Source organism: Lasioglossum baleicum, chromosome 7 (genome assembly GCF_051020765.1).
Source record: "Lasioglossum baleicum chromosome 7, iyLasBale1, whole genome shotgun sequence".
In the NCBI taxonomy this organism is placed as follows: domain Eukaryota; kingdom Metazoa; phylum Arthropoda; class Insecta; order Hymenoptera; family Halictidae; genus Lasioglossum; species Lasioglossum baleicum.
In genome coordinates, this window is record NC_134935.1 from 7,762,056 (window position 1) to 7,787,872 (window position 25,817).

At 42.5% G+C, this 25,817-nt stretch overlaps 1 protein-coding gene and 1 long non-coding RNA gene across 2 annotated transcripts in view; both read right to left on the reverse strand.

The window, feature by feature from the left end:
* Window positions 1–13,243, reverse strand: part of LOC143210561 (uncharacterized) — a 50,030-nt gene extending 36,787 nt beyond the window's left edge. Inside the window, exon 1 of the long non-coding RNA XR_013009280.1 lies at window positions 1–13,243. This exon is cut by the window's left edge and continues 20,660 nt beyond it. This is a non-coding gene — a long non-coding RNA (uncharacterized LOC143210561).
* The window catches only part of LOC143210551 (uncharacterized), a 259,814-nt gene extending 246,323 nt beyond the window's left edge, over window positions 1–13,491 (reverse strand). Inside the window, 1 exon segment of the mRNA XM_076427492.1 lies at window positions 13,250–13,491. Within this exon segment, the coding sequence (XP_076283607.1) occupies window positions 13,250–13,316 (67 nt within the window). The 5' untranslated portion in view covers window positions 13,317–13,491.
* Between the last annotated feature and the right edge of the window lie 12,326 nt (window positions 13,492–25,817).

A 25,817-nucleotide genomic window follows, 5' to 3' on the forward strand; every position in this document is an offset into this window, starting at 1 on the left:
CGATATTTTTCCCCGCGAAATAAGGAAGTTCCCGTTAAAGCGATTGGTCCGCCAGTTTCCGTGATCGAAGCGACTTCGGGCGAGAAGATATCATCCCCTATCCGGCTTTGCCGGGTTTTAATCTCTTAGCCGGGGGTGTTTCTGTCTCGAATGGAAATCCCTCCGCCCCTCCTGGTGCAGCTCCACGAGCTACCGGCTGGCATTCCGAAGAAATAAAGCCGGAAATGAAATTAGATTTGCAAAGTGGCGCGTCTCGTCCCTTCGACGCTTCTTTCCGCCATCTTTACCATCTCTATCTCCCTTCTATAGAAAACTGCTGCAACGAAAGATGAAGAGAAAAAAAAGAGGAGACTATGGAAGGAAACGAATTCGACAGGTTCCCCGTGTCGCCTCGCCGCCAATTAGTTCCCGGGAAATTATAATTCGGGAACCTGGTTCGATTCGTTAGGGAGGAATCGTAAAGAGCCCAACTCTCCCGCAGAGAAGTAATTATTTTCGACGGTTCAAGGACCCGCGATGATCACCTAATTCGCCGGACTTAGGAATCTCGTTGTTCTTAATTGCCGCCGGGGATATCGTTTCCTCAACCTCCTTCATCATCTTCTTCTTCTTCGGCGTCGACTTCGGGAAACTCTGCTTTCCGATTCGAATGCTAACGAATTTCATCGTCGGTCTCCGCGAAGGAAGTTTGGGTAGTTTCCACAATTTGCGGACGCCAATTAATCGCGATAATTTAATGGCGAGTTGCCTGCGAGGGTACCATTTTTTTCGGGAATTTTCAAGTGACTTCTGAGACGACAAGGAATTGATGAAATGTATCAAACATTATTTTATTCGTTTTGTACGCCGATTTCTATAATGATGCAAATACTGTATTTATTCTTTTGATTTTCCGTATCAGTATTTACTGTGTTTTGCAGGATTTTATTCGTTCGAATTTATTATAAATGCGAAGAGATCCACAGAGTCTGTTTGCAACAACAACAATCGTAATGAGCCTGAATAAACTCCAGCTGGATCGATACGCACACCAGACGATACAACAAGCATAATGTAGTAATAATTCAACTCGCCATTAAAAATATACAAGTAAAAACAATTTACAATCTTGTTACAGTGATTAATTCATGTAATAGTAATTCGACTGAACGTTAAGAAAAGATGTGGATTTATGATACTGTAACAGCAATCAGTCTCTGTTCGCGTCAGCTACGATCACGATAATCAGTCTTTTCTCTCTCGTGTCGCATAAAATAAAGAAATAAGAGGGAACAATGTTTTCGGACTTGGAGAGGGTCGATTCGACGTTGTTACTAAAACGCGAAAGGAGAATTATTAATGAAGTGACGTAGGTAGAATGCATTCATAATTAACTGGCTGCAGCTTTTTTGAAATTTGGAACGAGACGGAACGGTGCTACGAAGAGAGAATGGTAATGAATACGGATCTCTATGCGGACTCTCGTTTCTGTGGAATATTTTATAAAAACCGGAATAATGATGACGACGTAACTTGCATCTAATTTGTTGCTATGTGTATGCTAATGATAGATACGGATCATCCCGTGAAAAAAAAACAATGTTCTACGCAGTGTTCCAAAAATTTTATAATTTTTAAAATTCTTCTACAATACCAAATAGACTAAATTAAACAATAATTGCAAATGTTACTAGGTCCTAAACCTATCATATATACCTAATATATTAAATATATAATATATAATCTAATATACTAAATATATAACCTAAACCTAAACATTTGAAATTTTCTTCTCTGGAAAAACCGCAAAATCAGAGGAAGAGTTTCCTCCGCGAAGGATTCCTCGCGACAGAAACTAGAACGGAGATGTTATTGATGTTAATATAAACATTGCTCCGTGCTGTACAAATAGATAAAGGAGACAGAGAGAGAGAGAAAAGTGGCGTGGCTCGATAAATTCGCATCAACGACGCCGGGAAACGGGAGTGAATCAAGGGAACTCGTTCAGTTATTCTTGGCGGGCCGCGTCGATAAATTTCTTCCATTCGGACGTTTAATCCTCAGAGCCCGATAATTCACGGGAAACAGATTCCGCGGACTATGAGCCTGCAATTTTCTTCGGCTGGTTTCCACGGAACGAATCGGTCGCGTTCAAAATTCTATTCGCCACGCTGCGATACGTAACCGTTTTCCTTTAGAACGACTCACCTGTGGACTCCATCTGTCTACTTCCGGGATTTGGCCGAGAACCACGGAGCTAGGATGAACAATTTTGCCCTCTGGGGCAGTCGCTTGCGCGTCGAGAGCTACGAAGCCACGCCTCCCATGGATTTGACACAAAGAGAAGACGTTGTGATCTTGAAGATGGGGATTCTAAGAGGATTGAGACTGTAGATCTGTGTCTAATAACGTATTGCCCTGTGGGGCAAGCTCTGGATACGTTGGAAGCAACGAAACCACGCCTACTTGAGACATATCTCGAGAAGAGAGCTCATTGTGACCTTCAAAATTGGATTTTCAAGGGATATTGAGACTAGATCAGTATTGAGTATGCAGCACTATGGGGCATTGTTCTGGCTTCGTTGCTCTTATCGAAGCCACGCCTACTTGGAATTTGACAAAAGAGAAGACGTTGTGTCCTTGAAGATGGGGGTTCTAAGAGGATTGACACTGCGTGATGCGTTGGGAGGAATGAAACCACGCCTACTTGAGACATGACTCAGAAAGAGAGGTCATCATGACCTTCAAAATTGGGTTTTCCACTCTATAATACTTCTAGAAGTGTTTGCAGTCTTCACGATTGAATTTCCACAAAATACTGAAGCCAGGGCAGCTAATTAGGAGCCAGAAAACCACGCCCACTCGAAACATCGAATGAAAAGGGTATCGACTAATACTCGAACGATGTTTTTTAAGGGCTACGAGACACAGGTACACAGCCCACAAGAATAATGACTCGTAAACCGAAACACGAACCGCAATGGTAAACCCAGAAGCGAGAAGCGCGTTTCGACTATAACGAATCACTGGCTTGCAACCGAAAATCTGGTTGAAACACCATTGCGGCGGATGTTCACTGGAAACTTTGCATCAAACTCGCGTTCACCAAATCGCGGGGACACAGAGCGTGCTCTCTTCCGGCAATGCAGGAAAAAAACAGAAGCTATTTCCGTGTTCGGTTCACTCTTTCAATCTGTGTGAAACAGACTGGCCTAAACGGATGGGCCGGGAACACGTCCACCAAAAAATCAAATCCAATTTACGTAGTACACCCAAGCTTGAGCTGACCGATCGTCGAACAAAACGATGGTGCAACAAAATGTGGCCTGACAGATACAATAATTAAAAAGAAAGCCATACACGTTTTTATATACAAAGTTAAAAATTGTAAGCTTCATTTCGCTTTAGCCTCCAAATAAATTGCAAAACGGTGCGAATCTTTCGCCTGACGTGAAAATAGCGACAATAAAATTTGGTTAGCTTCCGAAGGATATGCTCGACCATCCAGCAACGAACAAACTGTAACGCACATAAACGAAAAGGAGCAAAATGAGAGAGCATGCGCGACGACGGTCGCGTAACGAAAAGTGCAGCAGAATGATTTTCGATTCAACTGTTCCGCAAATATTTGCGAGAGCTCGAAGAGCGTCGGATCTCGAACCGAGCCTCCGCCGATTGATCGCGTAGAAATTCAGCGCGAGCAGTGGATAGCGGAATTTTTGCACATCGGAGCCAATTAACCGGCATCGTCAACAGCGAGATCGCCGGCGGATCCGTTAATCCGATTAAACGTGGAGCGGACTGCGTTTCCCGGCTACTTCATTATCCAATTACACCTATCTAGTAACAAACTAGCTGCCCTATCACGTTGTCCCGCGGATTGGCATGCCGCCATCGGCGTACAGTCGGCTGGAAACCCGCTTTTTCCTCGTCGAAATAGAATTTTTGACGTTTCATGTTTCGAACAAATTTGTCCATCCATCGGTCAATAAATTATTAGTAGACTGCGGATCTTTATGCAAAATACAAATTTTCTTCGTCGCTTACAAGATGCACGAACCATATTCAAATTTATTCCTGTCTTTAACAATTGTAATACATTACAGATAACATGTGGATATCCTTAACACTAAAGCTACCACTGCCGGTCAAACGACCGATTTTATATTTTTCATTTCATCATTATTTAAATTATAAAGTTACATATACGGAAATTGATTCGATAAATTTTTTCAACCAAGCACATATTGTAATAAAAATTGCACAAGATCTAAATAAATAGAGCCATGTCATTTGTACAAGCTGAAACATTTTAATCACTTTTAGAGTTCGGTAGGTTTAGTGTTAAATCGTCTTAACGTTTCTACGGCTTTAAATTCCGTCCACCCGTTTTAGTCAGAAATGCATAAAATCTGCAGTCTAATTAATAGTCATCTTACTTTGCGTTTCTTTCGCGGAATAATCGCGGGGAACGCGAAGTGGAGAGTTGATCGAGAAACCTGATTCGCATGATTCATCCGAGACACGATGGTAGTTATAGTAAACGACTCCGTTAGATAGCAGACCTAATTAATATCAGGAGCGATCTAAAAGCTGAGACAGCGCTCGCAGGAGCCGATTGCTCGCGCGACTCCCTGCGAGATTGCTCGCAACCGTGATTTATATCGGCTTCCGAAGTAATTAAATTGCAGGGGAACAACGCGGGCCAACTATACCGGATTATGGCACGTTGGCACGCCCCGGTGGGCGGGCCCTTTGATCCCGAAAACGGGTTAAAGGTCGCCCGTTGGCCCTGAAAACGCCTCCTTCGATTTCTACTCCGAGACGCAACTGCAATCGAATTTCTATGCTTTCCATACCTTCGATAACTTTCAGCGGGTACTATATTTGTAATTATTAGGTTGTAAAGAAAGAAATGCAGGATTTCTGTTCGTTTGTTTTAATTGCAATTTTATACCAATAAATATTTACCTTAATTTAATGAGTTATATGTCATTTTAAAGCTTGTTTACGCTCTATTTAATTGTGCTTTTGATATTTAATTTTATCCAAATTTTTATTAAATTATATTTTATTTCAGGATGTCAAAACGCGATTTCCGCATTATTTTTTTCTATGAATTCAAACTATTACCTTCGCCCCATACTACGTTGACATTACGAAAAAAAAAATGCGAAAATCGCGTTTTAACATGCTGAAATAAAAGCCAAATAATTTAATAAAAATTTGAATAAAATCAAATTTCATAACAATAAGCTTCAAAATGACATACAACTCGCTAATTTAATTTATTCGTCTACAAAAATTGAAAATTGCATAAACATCCGCAGTCTATTTATAATGTTCGAGTCCTTTGATAGAATAGAGAGCAAGGTTTCGAAATTCTCAAATAGCTCGGCCATTTTACACCGTATCCGCTTTCCAAAAATTGCAATAGAAAGTTCAAAGTTGCCTCTACGCACGCGGAAAACACTGAAATGTTTCGCTCGCTATTTATCCCTGCGAAAATTGGCGAAGATCCATAGTCAATAGCATTGTTCAAGGTGTTAAATGTAGAGTCACGAGACGCTTTCTGCTTCTTGTTCCGAGTTTTCGGCCGCGCGGAACGCAAGGTAATGCTTATTAACCGTCGCGAGGCAACCGTTGTTCACCTTCCTGGCTTGTGGTACGAGCGATATCCATAATTAACCATCGTGAGAACCTCTATTGCTAATTAAGAGCTTGGAGTCTTCGACGGCGAGCATTGTTCTATCTCTCGTTCGCAGCTGTGGCTCCGTTTATCGAAGCTCCCTCGATTGCGGCTCCCCTTGGCCAATTAGAGCGTGGCTCGAAACGCGGTTCAGCATGGGAAAAGTTAGAGGACTTTCGGGGAAAAGTCGGAACCGTTGCCGGTCTTCGAGAACAACTGGCCAGTTGTGGAAACTCCGCCGGTTCCTTTATTTATAGGAGCTCTACAAATGATTCGCCATAATGCTCCGCTAGAATGTTCGGCCATGATGATAAGGAGTACACTCCCGTCCAAAAGTCGCCATACACTTGGTCTTTGGATGCAGACAACTTTTCCTCATCAATGGACCTAATTTTTAAAACTTAATTTGGTTAATTGATTTCCAATTTCACTACTAGAGCTCTTTGTAATCATCCCGCAATTTCTCAATGCAACATTTATTCAAATAATATACGTATATATTTAATTTTAATTTCATCTAATCGAAACAAATAAATAAAACAATCAAATCGTTCGGTGATTGATGGACGGGAGTCTACAACATTTAACAAGCAAGTAGCTTGATAAAAAAATATTTTTATGAATTCTGTAGGAGACTGAAGCATCCATTGTCTCATGACCAGTGGAAAGCATTCGTTAAGACGCCACCAGAGTGCGAGGGAAACCCGGGCGCAGGTTCATCAAAGAGGCGTGGTGCCGATGGATCATCGCGGTTCACAGTTCGTTAAGGGCGGGATCAAACATTCAACAAGTAAATCATTCGATCAAACACTCTTAAGCCGGTCTCTCCTCTCTGTCTCTCAAAGAGTTCGTAGAACAGCGAGTGAGATTGGCCTTGCCCCGGCGCGTCGAACGAAGCTCTGGAAATATCTGCGTACACAGAGCCGAACCTAATTAGCGACTGGTTTGCAAATATAAGGATTTTCAAGGATTCAAGGGAGAGGGAAGGCCATTCGACTAATCAGCAGAAGTGGAGAAAGAGAGAGAGAGATTGCAACGCCGACGACAAGATTCGCAAACAAACTTGCACCAACCTGGTCTGGGACCATCGTCGTCGTTGCTGTCGCGGGAACGAACGCGACTGGCAAAGTCGCGGGGCAACTTTCCTTCGGGATATTTGCCGATACGTCTGTCTAAACGTGGACAGAGTGCAAACTGGATTGAGAGTTTGCGTCGCGGTAAACTACCGACAGGTTTTTTGTTGTTCGCAAGTGGAACAGCGGTTCCGTTTCCACTGAAATCCCGCCGGTTCCAATTCCCTTGGAGAACGACTCGCTACATAACGGGTGGCGGGCTGTTCCAGGACCGTTCGGTCTTTTGCATCAGTGGAGTTTTGCAATCAGTGCTAAAGTTATGTCTTTTATAGGATGGTTCCCTCGACCCCGTCGTTCCCACTTCAAGGGAACCACTTTATTCCAGAAAAGACGTACCTTTACTACTGCAATCAATCAATACAATTTTATGAAGTTTCTTGAAAATCTTCCTGGATGATCGAATAGAGAACTATGAACTACAGAAATTGTACATACCCGCCGTGTCTTTTCTGCGGTTTACAGTTTTCCAGACAACCGACAGAATGTTAAACGAGCGTACACCCCCAGTCTTTCTACCCAGAGAAACAGCTTGCAAACATTCTTCCACCGATTCTTCCCTAGTTAACACTAAACCTACCGAGCACTAAAAACGATTAACATATTTTAGCTTGCTAAAACGACGAGGTTCTATCTATTTAGATTTTCTGCAGTTTTTACAATAATATGTGCTTGGATACAGAATTTCAGCAAATCGATTTCTACACGCAAGCGATTTCATAATTTCAATAATTATGAAATGAAAAATATAAAATCGGTCATTTTACCGGCAGTGGTAAGTTTCCAGGATTGCAAGGGTGCGTGGTGCGCCTTCTCATTTCTTGGTAATGGAAAGATGGGGTTTTTCAGTGGTGAAAAGCGTTAGATAAAAGATCGATCAAGGCCGCCATCGACCTCAAAGGTAATTTGCATTATCGGGTAGCATGTAGCTGTCGCAGCTTTACGAAAAATATTTTATCTAGCGCTTTTCACTGCTGAAAAACCCCATCTTTATCGAGAAATGAGAAGGCGCATCCGGCAGCCTTGCAATCCTGGAAACGAGACTGCCCCCTTAAGGGGTAAATTATACCAGTCTGCAGTCGTCGAGCCACTTTCACAGCGGAAAAAGTATGTCGCGTTAAAGAAATGAAACGTCGTACGTACACAGAAGGGGTGGAAAAGCTGGGGGGTTAAGAAAGATTCGACTGTCGAGTGTTTTTTTTTGTGTAGAAAATTGAATCGGGGACCGTAGATGCGAGAACCCGAAGCGTGTAAGCGGAGGGGTTTAAGTTGTTCCCAGGTTCGGATGTGTCAACTGCGGGGCAACCCCGATAATTATCTGGAACGGGTAAGGGTTGAACAGCGTCGGTTCGTTAAATCCGGCGTACGCGACTCAAGGAGGGTTGGTTGGTGCTAGTGCATTCGCTCTATCCCCTTCTCTCTTTCTCTCACAGTCATTCTCTCTAATTCCCTCTCACACCAGTACCTTCCTCTCTCTCTCTCTCTCGCTCACCGTGCGGAGGTGTGCGAGCAAGTTTCGAGAGAGGCGCCTGCCGTCAGGCAACCCGGCTTGCTCGCCTGCTCTTTGTCGAGCGAATTACGTTCCGGACGGGGCCTCTATGTTCGCGCAGACACCACCAGTCGCCAATGAAAGAAACGGACCGGAAGTATACATACATATGTACCGGCGGAACATTTTCAGCGGTTAACCCCTTAACCGAAACGAAACTGGGAACTACGCGGAGTGGATGCGAAACGGAACCGAAATCGGAACCGGAATTAAACGAAAGACGGAACACGCGACAGTGTTGTGCGAGAGATACGGAATCATGTTAAATGAGAGAGGCGGGACGGAAAGTAAGTGGGGGACGATATTAAGTGAGGAAAACACGACGCGATATTAAATGCCAAACGGAACGGAATGAACACGAATTGGGAAACGGAACGAAATTCTATAACGCAAAGAATGGAATGAATTCGAGTGGGGGACAATGTGAAACGAATTAAGGATTAATGTCGAACGAATTAAAAATGGGGAACAAAATAGAATGGGGAACAAAATAGAATCACTTAGAAAGGGGAAGAAAATAAATAGAATTAAAATGAGAGAGAAAATAGAATTAATTAAAATGTGGAACAATGCGGAATTAATTCAAGCGAGACACGGAACGGAATGAAATAGAATGAGGAACGAACCGGAACGAGATAAAGTGTAGAACAGAATGGGGCCGGGATAAAACGAGATACGCGATAGGACGGATTCGAACGAGGAACAAAACCGAACGAATTAAAACGCGACACAAAAGAGGCCGAATGAAGTACGAATCGGGGGTGGGGGAAAAGCAAATGAGGAACGGAGCGGAACAAAATTGAATCAGAAACGAGCCGGAATGAAACGAAACGAGAAACGGAACAAGAATGAACGAGGAACGAAGTAAAATGAATAACAGAATGAGAATGAATGGGGAACGAGACGGAACCGGGAATGAAATTCGAAAGGCAAATAGAGGAAAGGTGGGCGCGCGCGGGGGACGGGATGAAACGCGGAATGGATCGGTAAACATGGAGCCAATGGTTTACGAGTGGGTGGACCGAACTGGGAATAGCGTGTTTGTGGAGACGATAGCATTGAACATATTAAAAAGTTCGCAAATTCTCGTAGTCGATTAAGTATCAATGCGCCCGGAAGACTGAATTGAATCGGCCGTTCGTTGACTTGTACTACTTAAAGTTCGACTTCTACTTCCGAATCGACAATCGGGCGATCCTAAACCCTCTAGCGTCTGCAAGCGGTTTGCAATACTGCTTCTATTCAAACGTTCCCGTGAGACGAACGTGTTCGGGTATTTTTGATATTTTTATGCAAAATAAATTATTGAAATATTTCGCATAAAAGTCATGAAAGACGTCTAGAATGGCGTTACCAGTGAAAGGCGAAAAGTATATGCATAATGCAGTTCGTAAAGGGTTAATGAGGTTAGAGAGGCTTAAGGGAGGAGGAGGGGGTAATAGGATTTCCATCCACTCTCGAATAAAGGAAACCTATTCCAGGCAACATTTTTTACAACCCCATTACCCGAAATTTATCGAAGTCCACGAATCACTGACAAAATATAGTTTATTAATTTTTCAACGATAAACATTATTTATGAAGTCCGTGCGGAAAAAAGCATGTCGTTTAACGAGAACAAACACGGGCCAGTCGGATGTTATTATTTTAAAAGCGGAGACAATGAAGAATGCGATAATAATTAATTGCGGAAAAATACGATGTTTTAAACGATTTACGTACTATTAGTCCTCGCGAATACCGTTCCAAGGTAACAGGGATCCCGTGGCGTTAATTTATCGTGTAAAAACACAATAATGATTTGACACAAGCAGATTACCTTGAGAATCGGACACGCGCCGTGGGACACGGTGGCGTTCACTTAATTAATGAAAAATGCAACTAGGGGGGATGATTCTAAAGAGTTTTAAATATAGGAATGACTCTCCTTAGCCAGCCGGTGTGCAACGACACGGCATCAGGGTTTACTTGCCCCTCGAGGCTCGGCCATGCTTCCGTATTCCATTCAGTCGGCGAATAAACATGTGACTACGCGAGTCAACTGCAGTCACAGTTATGAATATACCAGCAACTATTATGCCCTCTCTTACACGTGCTTAACATCTCTTTCTGCTTCTTCGGTATAGTTCTACGGTTCTTTTGCAAATTGCCTAATATCATTGTTTTATACAAATTGAAATTAGTCGGAAAATTAATCATGAAAAAATGCACCGAATATGTACAATTACAATTTTTCATTTGACGATTTTTTGTTCTCGAGAGAATTGTGCTTAAATTCTTCTTACCACACTTTTCTCGAAAACGAAAAATTATCAGTTCCTCGAACGAGAGATTAGTATTTCGTATTCCTTAATCATTTTGAAATTTAGTCAAGACCCCAAGTACAGCGCTTAAAGTGCCTAATGGATAAAGCAAAACTGATTTTGCCTCTTCCACGAATGACAAATTAGCTCGTCTTGCTCAGTTCTACGCTAAAGATTAAACTCCACTCTGCTGTACTAATGCATTCAAAACGAACAGCCCGGTACAGAGCGAGAAGTATGAAATGCAACCAAAACTCCTGTCAGCATATTCAACAAGATTCCTTGATTACTAAAAAGAATCGAAACACTGTATTTCTCTACCGAGAATTGAATTTCGATCTCGTAAACTGTTCAAACGGTACCAACATTTCACAGATAATAAATGCATTCGCCCGCCATGAAAAATTAAAAAAGGTACTTTGGGATTATCCCGTCGACCATTTTCGCCAAACACGAAATTATTATTGTATTATTATAATAATATAATATAGTAATAATTATTATATTATGTATGGACATGATATTTGGTCCCCTCAGGGTTTCAAATTCATTTACCAATCCTCTTCCTCTTTCCACTCTCACCATCGCCTTTTCAGCGGGACCTACTGTTTATGGTGGGTTCCGAACCACCTTAATAATTATTATATTATATTATTATTAAATTATTATTATTATATTATTTATTTTGAAACTTGCTTTTCATTATGATGGCGCGAGAGGTCGACGGGACAATCCCAAAGTACCTTAAAAAATATTTCATTGCTAATTTCTCGATATTTTATTAATATTATTTTTTTTTCTCAATAAAAAAAATATTTTCGGCTTATATTTAAATTCTACATGTCTTTCTGCAATTTTGTAAAACATACTACAGACGATAAAAGTATTCAGATATCTGCTACCAAAAGTGAACGAACGAAGTTTGGATACCGTTGGATATTCTTCAATATTTTCATAGCTGATTTATTATTTCATCGTAACAATATTTCCGGCTGCATAACCTATTGTAATTCTGCATATCTTTCCGCATTTTTGTAGCCAGCAATTGAATTTGAATTCTATGAATATTCGAACGCGCTGTCGAACCGATTCAAAGCATTCCAAAAATCATAAAAGTATTCGGATGCGTGCCGTCAAACACATTGTCGAGCAGAATATTTCATCGTAAATTTTTCGATGTTTTAATAGCCGACTTATTATTCCGCGCATAACAATATGTTTTCTACTTCAACATAACCTATGTATAATAATTTCCGCGCGCGGCCCGTTTCGATTACAATAACCTCCCACACGTAACAATACGCCGCGAAAATTGCGACGTCGTGTCCAAAATCAATTCGAGAATATGTAACTGAATTTTATCGAACAGAGTTTCATTGTCGACGACGCCGAATTTGAATATTTTATGAAAATCGACGGCGCCGAATATTATCATCTATTTTCGATTAAACGGCCGCGAACGATTTCCACCGAATGATCGTTCGAAAACGTACAACGCTATATCGCCGTTAATACATTGAATGCGTTAGCGAGTGTTAGATTAGGTTAGATTTATCGCGAATCCACAGGTACGAATTCGGAAAAGGTCGGCGCTTCGCGAAACAGCTGACAAAGAGTTTCGAGCGCGTATCTCTGTCGAGAAGAATTTGATTCACTTTTTCGAAAAAAAAAGAAAGGCAATTTCGCAGAAACCTTTTACCGGAAATTCAACCTGTCGAACAGGCAATATTCCCAGCCCACATGATCGTGTAGGCGAAATACGAAATCGAACTCTAACCTAATTCTACTGCAATCTTAACCTAGTAATATTTACTGTGCTTATGGTGCCAGCAGAATTGTTCCATTCTGTCTGTCAAAATTCAATTGAAATTCTACCTGTTCCGTGCTTGTAGCAAACTAGGTAAAACGATTTTAATCAGACTCATAATTTCCGTCGATATTTAAATCGTAATAAGTCGACTGTGACTCTTTACATATAAAATAAAAATTGTTCAAATCAGTTGCATGTAACAGAGATTCAATGAAAACGTATTTCTTCTTTTTGCGAACAATTTATATGGAAACAACATGTTGCGCAAAATTCAACACGATTGTTATTCTACCGCAATCTTAACCGAGAAATATTTACTGCACTTATGGTGCCAGCAGAATTGTTCCATTATCTGTCAAAATTCAATTGAAATTCTACCTGTTCCGTGCTTGTAGCAAACTAGGTAATACGATTTTAATAATAATTCGGCTGACTTTCCATATAAAATAAAAATTATCCGAATCAATTGCAAGTAACAGAGATTCAATGAAAACGCATTTCTTCTTTTTACGAACAATTGATATAGAGCCAACAAAATTCTACAGAATTATTTGAATATCCATCCGACCTATTCCGGTGCATTGAAACTTCTCAGGATGTAATGGCGGGAAAATATTTTCCAAGGTCAAAACCTTCCACGATTTCAAAAGTGTACTACATTCGTTCAACTCGTGATAAACTATTCTACGAACATCGATTGATCATCGGCGACAAAATGCGTCCGTTAAATAGCTTAGTTAAGCTCGTTTCACAGGTTGACAGTTAAAAGAGAAGAAAATAGAGACTCACGAGAGGCGACAGCAACGGTGATCAGCAGGCAGCAGATCGAGACGCAGTGCAGCGCACGTTGATCCATGCTCGCCGACGAATAAATCACGTCAAGTATCGATCACTTCATTACAACTTGGTATCGTTCGGTTCAAAGTAAACTAACAACCACGTGAACAATGCCGGAGTACCACGAGACCGTGTTAAACGACGAGGCACCGCACGAAACGAGCAACGTGACCGTCGAACGCGTACTGACAGTTCGGCTGGTTGCTCGCGTGCTCCCACCACCCGTCACCCCTCCGCGGACCAATCGGAACGCGTGTTCGCTCTCCCAGTCTGTCGCGTGACGTCCACGCTCATCCAACCAACGCCGCGTTCTCAAACGAAAACACGCGCGACCGTAGCGGCGCTGCTGCGCCATGAAATAGGAAACATTCAAATTACAAAGTAATGAAGCGTGATTATTACCGGCACGTATCCGACGACCCACCCTCGTGCCGTTCGCAAATTACAGGAACTTTCCGCGACTATTTCGCGGGCCGCAGTCACATAATTCCGCTTTGATGGCGCCGATCGCGAAGAGTGCGAGGGATCCACCGCACAATAGATAAACGCGATTGTCTGACGCGGCGCAACCGTGCGGCAACGTGATTGCAGGTTTTCGGTAAGCTTTCCACTATTGTCAAGATTATTCTTGTGTTTTGTGTATCCGGTTTTCATGTAAACGGAGATTGTTTTTCGGGCTTGTAATTTGAAGAGGGCTGGGGGAACAGTAAAGTTGTGTTAGAGGCTCCATTTTAGGAGAGTGTTCCGTGATGACGGTTTTTGGCACACGTTCGGTTCAATATGGCCGACGCCATTTGTCAAACCATAGAGGTTTATGAATTTTTGAACGCGTAAATGGACTGTGTTATATGATTTTGAAATGATAACTGTAACAATTGATATTGATTTTATCTGATATGTTTATACATGTATAAAGAATGTGAGATATTCGTACGTAACCGAAGTACAATAATCAACGCGATAAGTGGTGCAAAGAAATATAAATACGAGAAATATGAATGCGATAAAGTAGGAGAAAAATAAATACAATAATCAGCACGGCTTAGTGCAAATAATACGTAATAGTATAAATAAATAATTTTCACCTGATGTTTAAGCGTTCATAAAAAAAAGTAGAAATATGAAAAATATGAATGTAATAAAGTATTAAAATGATACGGACGACAATTAGTATCGTATAGTGGAAATACATTCGGTATTGTTTCTACCCGATATATTTATGCATCCATAAAAACTGAATATAAAAGAACACGGTGTCGAGGTAATAAATGCAATAATAAATATGCTACGGCACAAATAAATTCGATATTATTTTTTCCTGTAATGTATATATTCAAACAAAATATCGATGCGAACAATATGTGCACGCCCCAAATATGACACAGTACTAAAACAATAAACGCGATAATAAATAAATAAATAAATTAGAAATGTAAACATTAACACGATGCGAGATAAAATAAAATCGAAAAAATTTTATATGGACGATATGAGATTCCTATTTTGGTAATTTTGGGAATTCTTAAAATGGGTATTCTTAAAAATTCGTTTTGACGTGTTTTTTGGTATAATAATGTCCAAATTAATGCAAATTCAATTGTAATGGCATTCATTGGAGGGAGCCAGCTCTACGGATCGTTATCATTCCGTTTCGCTTGTGTCTGTATGAATATTCTAGGACGATGAGTCCTCTGGTTAACAGGTTAAAGCCTCTGGTTGGGTACTATTGATCCGGGACACGGATATAGTAGAGAATACTTTAACCTTTTATGTCCTGTAGACACTTAGTATCACTTCCTTTAACACATCGAATGTTGCGTGGGCCTGTTTCAACATTGCGCTGAGTCTCTATTGACAATATCAAGAAAAACCGTCGTATGGTCGTTAAGTAAACCTATAGTACCTCTCTTTACTAATAACGACCGTTAGAATCCCAAAATAATACTTTATTACCATGCTGCAGATAGTTCGTGAAATTTACACATTGCACAGAAACCGTCTGAAAATAGTAGACTATAGTTAGGTCCACGTCTAAAACATGTTTTAAAATCTTTCAAACGAATGAACTTTTCGGAGATCTGTTTGAACGATTCAATGTACACATTAGCTAGTAAACTAATGCCTCTAACGTCTCAAACGAAACTCAAGCTGTTGGGTCCGATTTTGAGAAAGTTATTCGTTTTTAAAAAATGTATAAATACTTTGTACAATGTGATAATTTATCCAAAAAGAATCAAGTAAACGAGTTAACTCATTTATAGCAAAGTGTTTAAGCAAAATAGCAGAACTTATAATCTTTAGAAGTTCTTTAAAATGATCGAGTAGCGGCCATAATTCGAAACAAGATGATTTCCGATGGGAGAACTAATGGAATAAGAAAATCGCTGGAGAATACGCGCGGATCCTTGGTAGACGCGCGGCTACAGAGCGGTCGATTTAAAAGGCTCGATTTCATGGTTGCGGACAGGAGGCGGTAAAGTCGAGTCTCCAGGGCATTTGCGGACGTTTCGAGCCATTAGGTGAGGCGTCGCAATTAACACCGTCGCCCATCGACACCCGCAAAGTCCATTACCGCGCGTTCCTTGTTCCCGCCCGGCTGTTTTTCCTCGACGAGCATCGTCGGGGACCGTTTCCACGCCACCTGTCCGGCAAATACTCCGATTCGCCATTAAGCCTGCCACCGACAAACCCCCTGGCGTACCAAGATTAGCAAACACACCCCCTGTCCGACCCTCGTCTCCCTATTAGCCTATACAAATTCATTCGTTGCCCTTTTCAACAGAGCACTTTTCCATAACTGCGCGTTACTAATCATCTGATCGGTCCGAATCTTTATTTGGCAGTTTTTTTCTCATTTTGTCTCACTTTTCTACACCATTATTCAGAATATTGTTGAGATTATTAAATATGTTGGTGATTAATCAATTACTAACAATTTTATCTCATTTTTGCCTCAATTTTCTATACCATTATCCAAAATATTGTTCAGATTATTAAATATGTTGGTGATTAATCAATTACTAACAATTTTTTTCTCATTTGTGCCTCACTTTTCTATACCATTATTCAGAATATTGTTGAGATTATTGAATATGTTGGTGTCTAATCAATTACTAAATGTTTAAGTATTGTATGAGGTATAGTATCACACCATGTAATATTCATACAAAGAAAAAATTTTATTTAATTTAATTTTCGAGTTAAAGTAGCTTCAAGTGCGACGGATTAAATTTGTCCTATGAAAATGTAAATGTTTAAAAGCTTGATGATTTCGATTCGGTGGTTGAACTGCTAGATCTTTTCAGCAATTCGTTACGGAAGAATAAATAGCTGTTGCATGGGGGAACGACTTTTTTTATAGAGTGAATTACGGTTTTATCCCCGGGGTCGATAAACACGACGTTCTCCGCCCTCTTTCGTCGCTGAAATTAGCAGCCCGAATAGATCGCAATAGACTCGTAATAGTCGGCCTGTCCGTGATACCCCATAAAACGCGTAGTAACACCCTCACTGTTCTCGCATGAACGATGGGTTCCACCGTCGATGTTTATGATTGATCGGATTCGCTCCATGACTTTCCCCTCTTAGGGTCGTCACACTGAAACCATTTTTCATCGTTGCGAAAATCCTTTGACCCTTGTCGCCGCGGACACGATAATGCCCTGTCTTTTTCCGTTCGCTGTCCATCTCGTCCGAATCTTTTCTAAACTTTTGAACCCTATTCTCGTGAACGTCCGGCGACTTTCACAGCTGCTGAAATTAATCAAAAATATGCAATGGTCATTTCATGCAATGTATAAATATTCCACAATTTCCCACATCCCTTTATGCTTCGACTAATTTCAGAACAAAGCCTCCGAAATTAACAATTTCACCCCCTTTCATCCCCAATATCATCTACAAAATAAAATCGTGCACTTGAATTCTTCTTCAAACATTAAAATTAATAAAAAAAACTGTTCCCACAACATGCACAATGTCACAAGTCTGCATCCATTCGTGTTCATTAAATTCCCCGAACAAAGAAACGAACAGTTTCAACAGTTCCGTTAGTTCCAGCATGGAAACCAAAATCATGAACCACACATTTACAAAATTAAATCCTGCAGCTGGCACTGGAGAAATGCGCGTGTCCGATATATAAAATTACCCGCAGAACGGTACAGTAGTATTCACCTGTCCCATTGTTTCTCGCTCAATGGCGGGGTCTCGTGGAGGTCGCACGGAAATTCGAGTTTCACGTTCCCCGTGTATTCGTTTCGCGTTTCTTGCCGTTTTCCGGGACAAGAAACGAGGTTCCCTGGGTAACAAGAGGTACCTGCGTCGCGCCGTGGCGGCCTGGCAAATGATTTCCCGTGGAAAAACTGCAAACGAATTTTCTTGCTTGGCCGGTGGCGAGCCGGTTCTTCATGGTGGTCGGGGTTACCCGGAAAGTCGAGCAATAAGTCTGATCTGTCGCGAGATTGCGATGCGATAACGTTCGAGGGCATGGGGACCAGAGGGTGGCTCGAGCTCGTGACACGGACGGGAGAGAACCGGTGAAAAAAGAGAGAGAAAGAGGGCGTGAAGAAGTATGAGAGAGAGAGAACGGACAGGAAAGGGGTAGTTAGGCAAAAAAGGAAGCAGAGGATCAATTCCCTTCACGTACGTTCATCCCTCTTCATCCCGGCTGCCTTTTTTCAGCCGGGGAACGCGACTTACCGCCCTGGCTCGAACATCTTCGACGTCCCGTGATACATCATCCCTTTAGCACGTCGATCTTCCCCTACCCTCCGCTCCCATGCCAATTGATTCCGCGTTAACCCTTTGCGCTCGGACCTATTTTAACTGAAAAATTAAACATTTTTCCTACTTAGGATGTTTCCTATATGATTTTTTTCTTTTGATGGATACTTAAAACATTTTTAATACTGGATCTATCAAGGGGGTCAAATTGACTTGCTCCTGATTTGTTCTTTTAATAATATTAAAATTGTAAATACGTTTTTCTGAGAAATTGTTTTCGTAAACTTCTCTATTGAAATGCATATTTTAACAAAACTGGTACGAAATCTAAATAAATGAAATTTTCTCACTATTATAGGGCAAAGTATGCCAATTACGTTTACTGCTCGGTAGTTCTAGTGTTAACACTAAACCCCTACCACCACCGGTCGAAATGACCGATTCCAAATTTATTATTTTACAATTATTGAAATAAGAAAAATGATTTTATAAGAATTGATTGTATAAATATCTTTAGTAGAGCACGCATTATAATAGGAGCCGCACAAAGTTTAAATAAAATCAATCTTGTAATATCTATAAGGGAACATCTACCAGTTACTTTTAAGGTTGAGTAGGTTTAGTGTTAGTAATGTGTACACATCTCTTCAGACTTGGAATAATTCCGTTCTTGACGATTTTTTTCTTTCGATGGATATTTATAACATTGTTAATAATGCAAACAATACTTTGAATAATGGTACAGCAATTTTTAGAGACGATTCTCTCTCTGAATCACCACTCGAGTGCTAAGGGTTGATTATGCTAGACCGGTCATTGTCTTTGACAACTACATCGGTAAGCAGCAGATTTCATGCGCGTATAACTAAATTTTTCGTGGCTGGTAATTTCAGGTTAGCCCTTTGAATAAAAATAGAATATTTAAAACAGAATTGAACGTTCGACAAGCGCATCTGACGCGGACAAGACACGCGGATAAATTGTTTAAAAGCCCCGGTTCGAGCACGCGATCGGATGAAAAGTTTTCCGCGCAGTTGTTGAAGCGATCGCGACCGGAAATGGAACGAAACGAGAGGAGGGAGGATCGGTGTAGGTGGTGGTGGGACGGGGGAGAGAGGAGGATGGTAGCGCGAAGAAGGTAGCGGAGGATAATAGCTCGGAAATCCGGATTCGACGAAGCACTTGTACGCAAACTTCGGCCATAAATTGCCACGTAGGTGCGCGGGGTTCGACAAGAAACGGAAATCTGAACTAATACCGTGGAGAGGACGAGAGACGAAACGGGGTGGTGGATATGTTCCTGCGAGAGAGAGGGAGAGGGAGATATTCTCTCTGTTATATTTGAAAACGACGGCGTTGCGGGTTAGAGAGGACAGGCAGGAGGAAGAACAGATTGATGGTGGAGGACGAGCGAGACGGACAGGCCACTGCGAAATAAAAGAACCGTGGGGGATTACTAGCAGCCGCGTAATATATTTCGCGGATCGCAATATCGCGTTTGATTTATCGCTTCCCGGCGATCAGGAAAGGAAAACGCACACGATATATACACGGGGTCCCGTGGACGGAATACTGCGAGGATTTTATTCGGCCAACTGGTGTGGATCGGTAGATCTTTCTCTCTCGCTCCCTCTGTCTCCATTTAGCTGGATACGCTGCGATGTTCTCGCCTTCTTTTGCGTTGCATAAATGGGACGATCGAGCTATCTAGAAAACAATAACGACGGCCCGAGGAAATCGCCTGTAAATAATAACCTTCTCGCGAGATAGAAAAAAAAAGGAGAGCGATGGTAATAATCAAGGAACTCGGCGTGTTCTCCGCAGACAAGGAAATATGGGGCGACTGTTCCCGTAGTCGGCCATCTTACGCATTGTTATTATTAGACTGAGGATCTTTATGCGTTGATGAAGAAATTAGTTGAGTGAAATCTAAAACAATAGATTAGAAAGGTTCAAGAATGTTGTGATGTTTAGACTCTCTGGATGTTTATGCAATTTTAAGAGAAAGTGGTAGCAAATAAAATTCTATTTTCATCGGTGATAGCATTCGTAGATCCAAAATAAATAAAAAAAGTACTAAATTCTGTTGAATTCAATTCTCCAGCATTTTTCGTACATTTTTATAAGCCATAAATGCATGAAGATCCGCAGTCTAGTAATGTTGTTTCTAACGTAAGAAAGTGTTGTCACGGGATATGTGAAATCAAATTCCTGATTCGCACAATCGCGCATTTTCCTTCTCGCTTTCGGTTTAGCCTCGTATCGTCGTAGAATTAGGGAGGGTGAATCGAATGAGTTATCCTGTTTGGATGATCGCGGTGCAATTGGCCGTCCGCCGCGATCAATCGACCACAGATCGAGTCGCGTGACCCTACACACGGGGAACATCGAGAGAGACCACGTTCTCGCAAGTGAGTTTGACCCCCCTCGGCGATGCGTTAAATGCAGCAAACAGCGGAGAGTGCACACGATGCACCCGGTTCTCCATTTCGCGTCGTCATCGTCGACGACGGCGGCTGGGACAAAGAAGGACCTCGTCTGCCGAAGTTCCAAGCCGTGGCCCGTCTTGTCGGGCTAACTTCCGGTTACTCCGCTTCCGTCTAACGACCCATCTAACTTCGGCACGCTCAAAGAGTGGACCGGAACGAAGCTGAAGCAGAGCTGAAGCAGAGCGTCTGTCGCAGTGGGGAGGCGTCGGCGTCGCGTCGATGCAGTTACTCGGCTGCACTTCGTGCCGCTGCAACTAGCAATTTCCTGCGATGGCGTTAACGAGACTTACGGAAAGGGACACCTCCTCCCTCTCTCTCTCTCTATCCCGACATCTCTCTTCTATCGCTCTAGCGGTCTCTTTCTCGCATGCTCTGTACGCGAGAATCTTAATGGAATTGTCAACCGTGATGCCCGTCGTTAAATTTTACGGTCAGTCTCGATGCCTGCTAAACTATTTTGTATTTCCCGCGAACGGTTTTTCCCGCGACGATGGCGGAAGTTGCCCTTTTGCTGTTTTGTCGATGATAGTGCGCTATACCGGGGTGCGATGCGGTTAATGTAGCGACGCGGTCTCTTTCCACCCATTTCTGTTTTTATTTTTAACGGCGACGGCCATTAATATTCTTAAGAAGTTGAACATAATATAACAATAGGAATCCTTCTCAAAGGACTCCTTTTCTCGATAATGCAAAGATAGGGTCTTTCAGAAACGCTAGATAAAAGATCGATCTAGGCCGCAATCGCTCTCAAAACACCTATTTTTACGTTCACGAGGCGTAATATGCATTATTCGGTAGCGTAATTTGTGTTTCTCGGAAGCATAAAGTTGCACACGTAGCTATTTTCGTAAAGCTGCGTCTGTAAATGTACAAATAGGACTTTTGATTGATCTTTTATATAGCGCTTTTCACTACTGAAAACTCCCATCTTTGCGTCCCGCACCCTTGCAATCCTGGAAACGAGTCTATCCCCGTAATATCTTCCCAATTTTCTTTTTGCAAGCCCGCTAGTAATGTTTGCTTCCCGCAAATCTCACCGTGAAACTGTTAATAAAACATAGCCGACCCACATCAAGCCATCAATCTTCTCCCCGACACTCTCGATCGCAATAATCGGCCACCAAATTAACCCCTAACTTCGCGTTCACACTGATCGCGGCCTATCGGTAGAATCGATATAGCATAATTGGTAGACACCCGAAGCAATACGCGCGTGACCCAGCCACCACCAGTCTTGGAACAATAGTTCGGCAAGTTTCGCCGAAGTCGAGAAACTTGTTCTCCCTGTGACTAGTTATGGTAATCACTATTGCCCGACTAGTTACAGTACCGCGATCCCTAGCTAATTAGTGGCACAATATGAGCGAATTGCGCGGTAGCATTCCTGCCAACTTCCGGTCTACGACTCGATTAGCCTACGGAATCTGACGAGGCGTGTCCGGGCAAACATTTGCTCACCAGACAACTTCCATTCTCGATCGCAGGAATTACGTCTGACTCATCATCGTGCTACACCACTGCGAGTAAGACGGGGGCTCTCTCCACGTGTGTGTGTTTGAGAAATTTCTGGCTCGGACCCGGGGTTTATGGCACGGACGTGATTCTCTTGCTGTTTTTCAGATTCGGCAGCTCCGCGGGGCTGTTCCTTCGTTATTTCCATTTATTGCCAGTCGAGCTCCCAAAATCCTGCGCTCCAATTCCTTCCTCTCTCTCTCGTTCTCAATCAACGAACCTGGCGAATCACGCTAAGATCGTCGTTCGACGTTTGCTGATCGTATTAGACCCGCGATTTGTTCCCTCGTGGTAGCTTGCTGCAAATGGAAAAATTGTTTTTCATTTTCCACGATCAGTTGTGAATGAAAATTTGCAAATGAACAAATTGGTGGACATCGTCACGACGCGACGTATTGCGATCAATTCTAATTAGCTGGACAAAACTCGTAACGTAATTCCGACGATAAGACAATAAAGACGATCATCTTAATGGATTGTATAAATATGTTTTCGAGAAATCGTGTATAGATACGTTATGTGAAGAAGCAGAAAAATCTGTACGGATTAATATTTCCAATATTAGAACATAGAATCGCAACGCTGTGCGACGGTTTTGGCATGGGGTAATTTCAGTGTTAGTTAGTGATGAAACTGGTTTTCGGGCGGCTGAGCTGCGACAAAAGAAGGTTTTTCCCTTCGTCCCATTAGCTCTCTTTGGATCGTACGTCCGGCCCACCGCCGCGCCGTCCCCCACGGTTCGAAGGCCGATTTAAGATAAAACATCGCGTCGGGACGTCGGGATTTTCGAGCTGACGCGATCGTTTCGACGGGATCGCTTCGTTAGGCATTACGAACCGTCGAGTCGAGTTGGGGAAAAATTCCAGCCGTCGTTAACTCTCCGTCGAGGGTCCCATTGTCGCCTGTTCCACCGGCGTCTGTCTCCACGGAAACAAGATCCAGGTGAACGCGCCCAGGGAATCCGCGCGATCAAGAGAAAAATCTACCGGCGACGATCTCCTCGTCGGGGACGTCTTCGTCGAACGTGTTAAGCCGGGAATCCCATTTACATCCTCCGAAATATCGATCTTCCTTTGCTTTAATCAATTGCACCTCCCACGGAGACTGTATCACACGAGAGATGATGTTACAACAAGCGTACGCTCAATTAATTGACTAATTGATTGGCGAACGAGCCGAGTCAGATTTTCCCGAATCGTTGAAACCGCGCCTTTGCAATGTGTAGAAAAATATGATAGACCTCTGCCGATTCGTGGACGAATCAAACACGCTGTTGGCGCGATCGAACGGAATTAATTCGCTTGTGGCGGAACAATAGTGGATGATCGAACGATTCTGTGTCGCACGGTCGACGACGGACACTCTTTTAATCGGTTTATAATCGCACAATAACTGTCGGGATTTCGGCCGCGCGTCACAATTCGCTAACCGAATTTACCGAAACCGGTCACCACCGGCGTCGACTATTATCGCCACCGCAATACTCATCTGCGATCTGTACTGTGAGCGGACACCTAAGCCGCGAATCCGTCGGAATTATTCGCAGTCGATTCGCGCGTCGCCATTTCATTTCCTCGAGTGCTATTTCCTTAAGAAAACGGCGTCGTTGTCGAGATCTTACCTTCTTTAAGGAATTGAATTTTCAGCTCGCCAGAAAAAGATTTTGGTGGTTGATCTAAATATTAGATCCTATATTTTTTTGGACTGTGTAGTAATAAAAAAAAAAAAGATAAAAATTAACTGATGAAGAAAGCTCGTTTCGATGCTCGTTTCCGACAAAATGGGCCCGAGGAAATCCTTCGACGTGAATTAATATTCGTCCTCGACCTGATTGGTTGGATCCAGCGAGAAATCGGCCGCGATGTAAATCAGCGGTCCGATGATTTGTGCGTCGCAAAGATTTGCTAGCATGTTAGGTATGCCGCGAAACAACCGGCAAACCGAAAGCATGCGACCAATTATCAAGGGTAGACTATTATGTTACCGGGCCCGCGCTTAGCGCAACGGCGCGTTACCGGATATCCGGCGCCGCGATTTAATTAATACAGCTATCACCGACACCGTCATTAGTAACCGGTTGCTTTCCGCTGCCTAATTGTTCGCCTAGATGCCCCGTGTAATCAACGGCTGACTACACCTGTCCGCTACTACCGTGGCCGAGAGAACCCGAATCAAACGACGGATCTTTTCCGCGATACAGGTGATGCGCTTTAATTTTCAAGTGTAAATTATTCGTAATAATTAGACTGCGGATTTGTATGCGAAATAAAACATGTTCGCATTGATTGCAAGACACAGGAGCCAAATCAAACTTGTATTCTTCTTTTAATTATCCTATCAAGTTGAAAATAACACATTGACGTCCTTAAATATTTTTATCATGTCCACTGTTTTAAATTGTACGTACCCATTTTTGCTATAAATGCATAAAATCCGCAGTCTAGTAATAATAATCCGACGGATTATCGACATAAAGTGGACAGGTTTTCAAACAAATATAGGGTAAAGTGTCCCATTTTTCGGTGAAAAAAAGCTGTCGCAAAATTGTCCTTGACCTTTAATTACACGGTCAAATTTTTTTATTGCATTTATTCTGTGCATCATGGGGATAAAAACAGAATACAATGCAATTAAAACAAATTTGACCGTGCAATTCAAGGTCAAGAACAATTTTTATCAGCTTTTTTTTACCGATCTTCATCGATCCGAATATGTAGAATATTCCTATGGCAGCCAAGATCATTTCTTTACACCCTGTACATCGAATCTGACACGTTAAATCCCGATTCGGGCCGGCGGCGTGCGTCGCGTCGCGTCGACAAGTCGAGCCGAAGTGAATGTCGGGTCGCGACGTCGCGGCGTCGGCGTCGGCGTACCGCGAACAAGTGGCGAGAATTCGTGTTCCCCGGCGTTTCGAGAGCCCATTGAGCCCTTACGAACGGTTGCACGGCGGATCAGCGACCGTGGGGAAAGTGGCGAGTGGTAAACTTTTCCATTTAGTTCGAAACTCCTGGCGTTCCTTCCGGTTTCGTGACTCCTTTGCATTTAATGAGACAACCCCTGAATATTCAGAAACACCGTGACGAGCGGCTCCTGTCCCGCGCGCGCTCTTCCAGGCGACACCGTTTTCATAGAAACACCGGCCGAGCGGAACGTTCGCGAAAAAAACGGGTCGCCGCGTCGGTTTTCTTAATTAGCGTTCCCCAAGAGAGCGGGCTCTCGTCTTTTTTATCCCCGCCGCGCCACCGTGTTGTTAATACTCGGGAGACAGAAACCGAGCGACGTCGAATGCCACGCTAAACTAATTCCGTGACCCCGATCACCGATCGTTGGATGCTGCTCCCAAAATGTCATTGAAATTGGCTAGGGTGGTTTTAGCCGCAGCTCAAATCATCGCTCCTGAATTATTTCTTGATTCTTTTATGTATGGACACCGCGTTAGTCGGAACACTCTGCTTTAACATTCATATTTCATACGAGAAAAGTTCCGAATGCAAGCCTGCGAATAATTTAGTGCGCCGCCGGTGGAGCTAAAACGTAACATAAATACTGTACACACCGTTGAATTATTTCCTAATTTTACCGGCGCTATTCCTCCTTCCTATGGACACCTCGCTGTTTCAGACGTTCTCGTTCAATGTCTGCGAACATTAGACGTACCAACGAATTTGCAGCTTCTTCATTTATGAAATAATTCTTTTCTAGTTATAAGTCGATGACCAAAAATTTTCTTGAATTTCCAAACAACCCCTTGCCTTACAATATCGAGTAAGCCTCGCGATGGTGATTCTGAA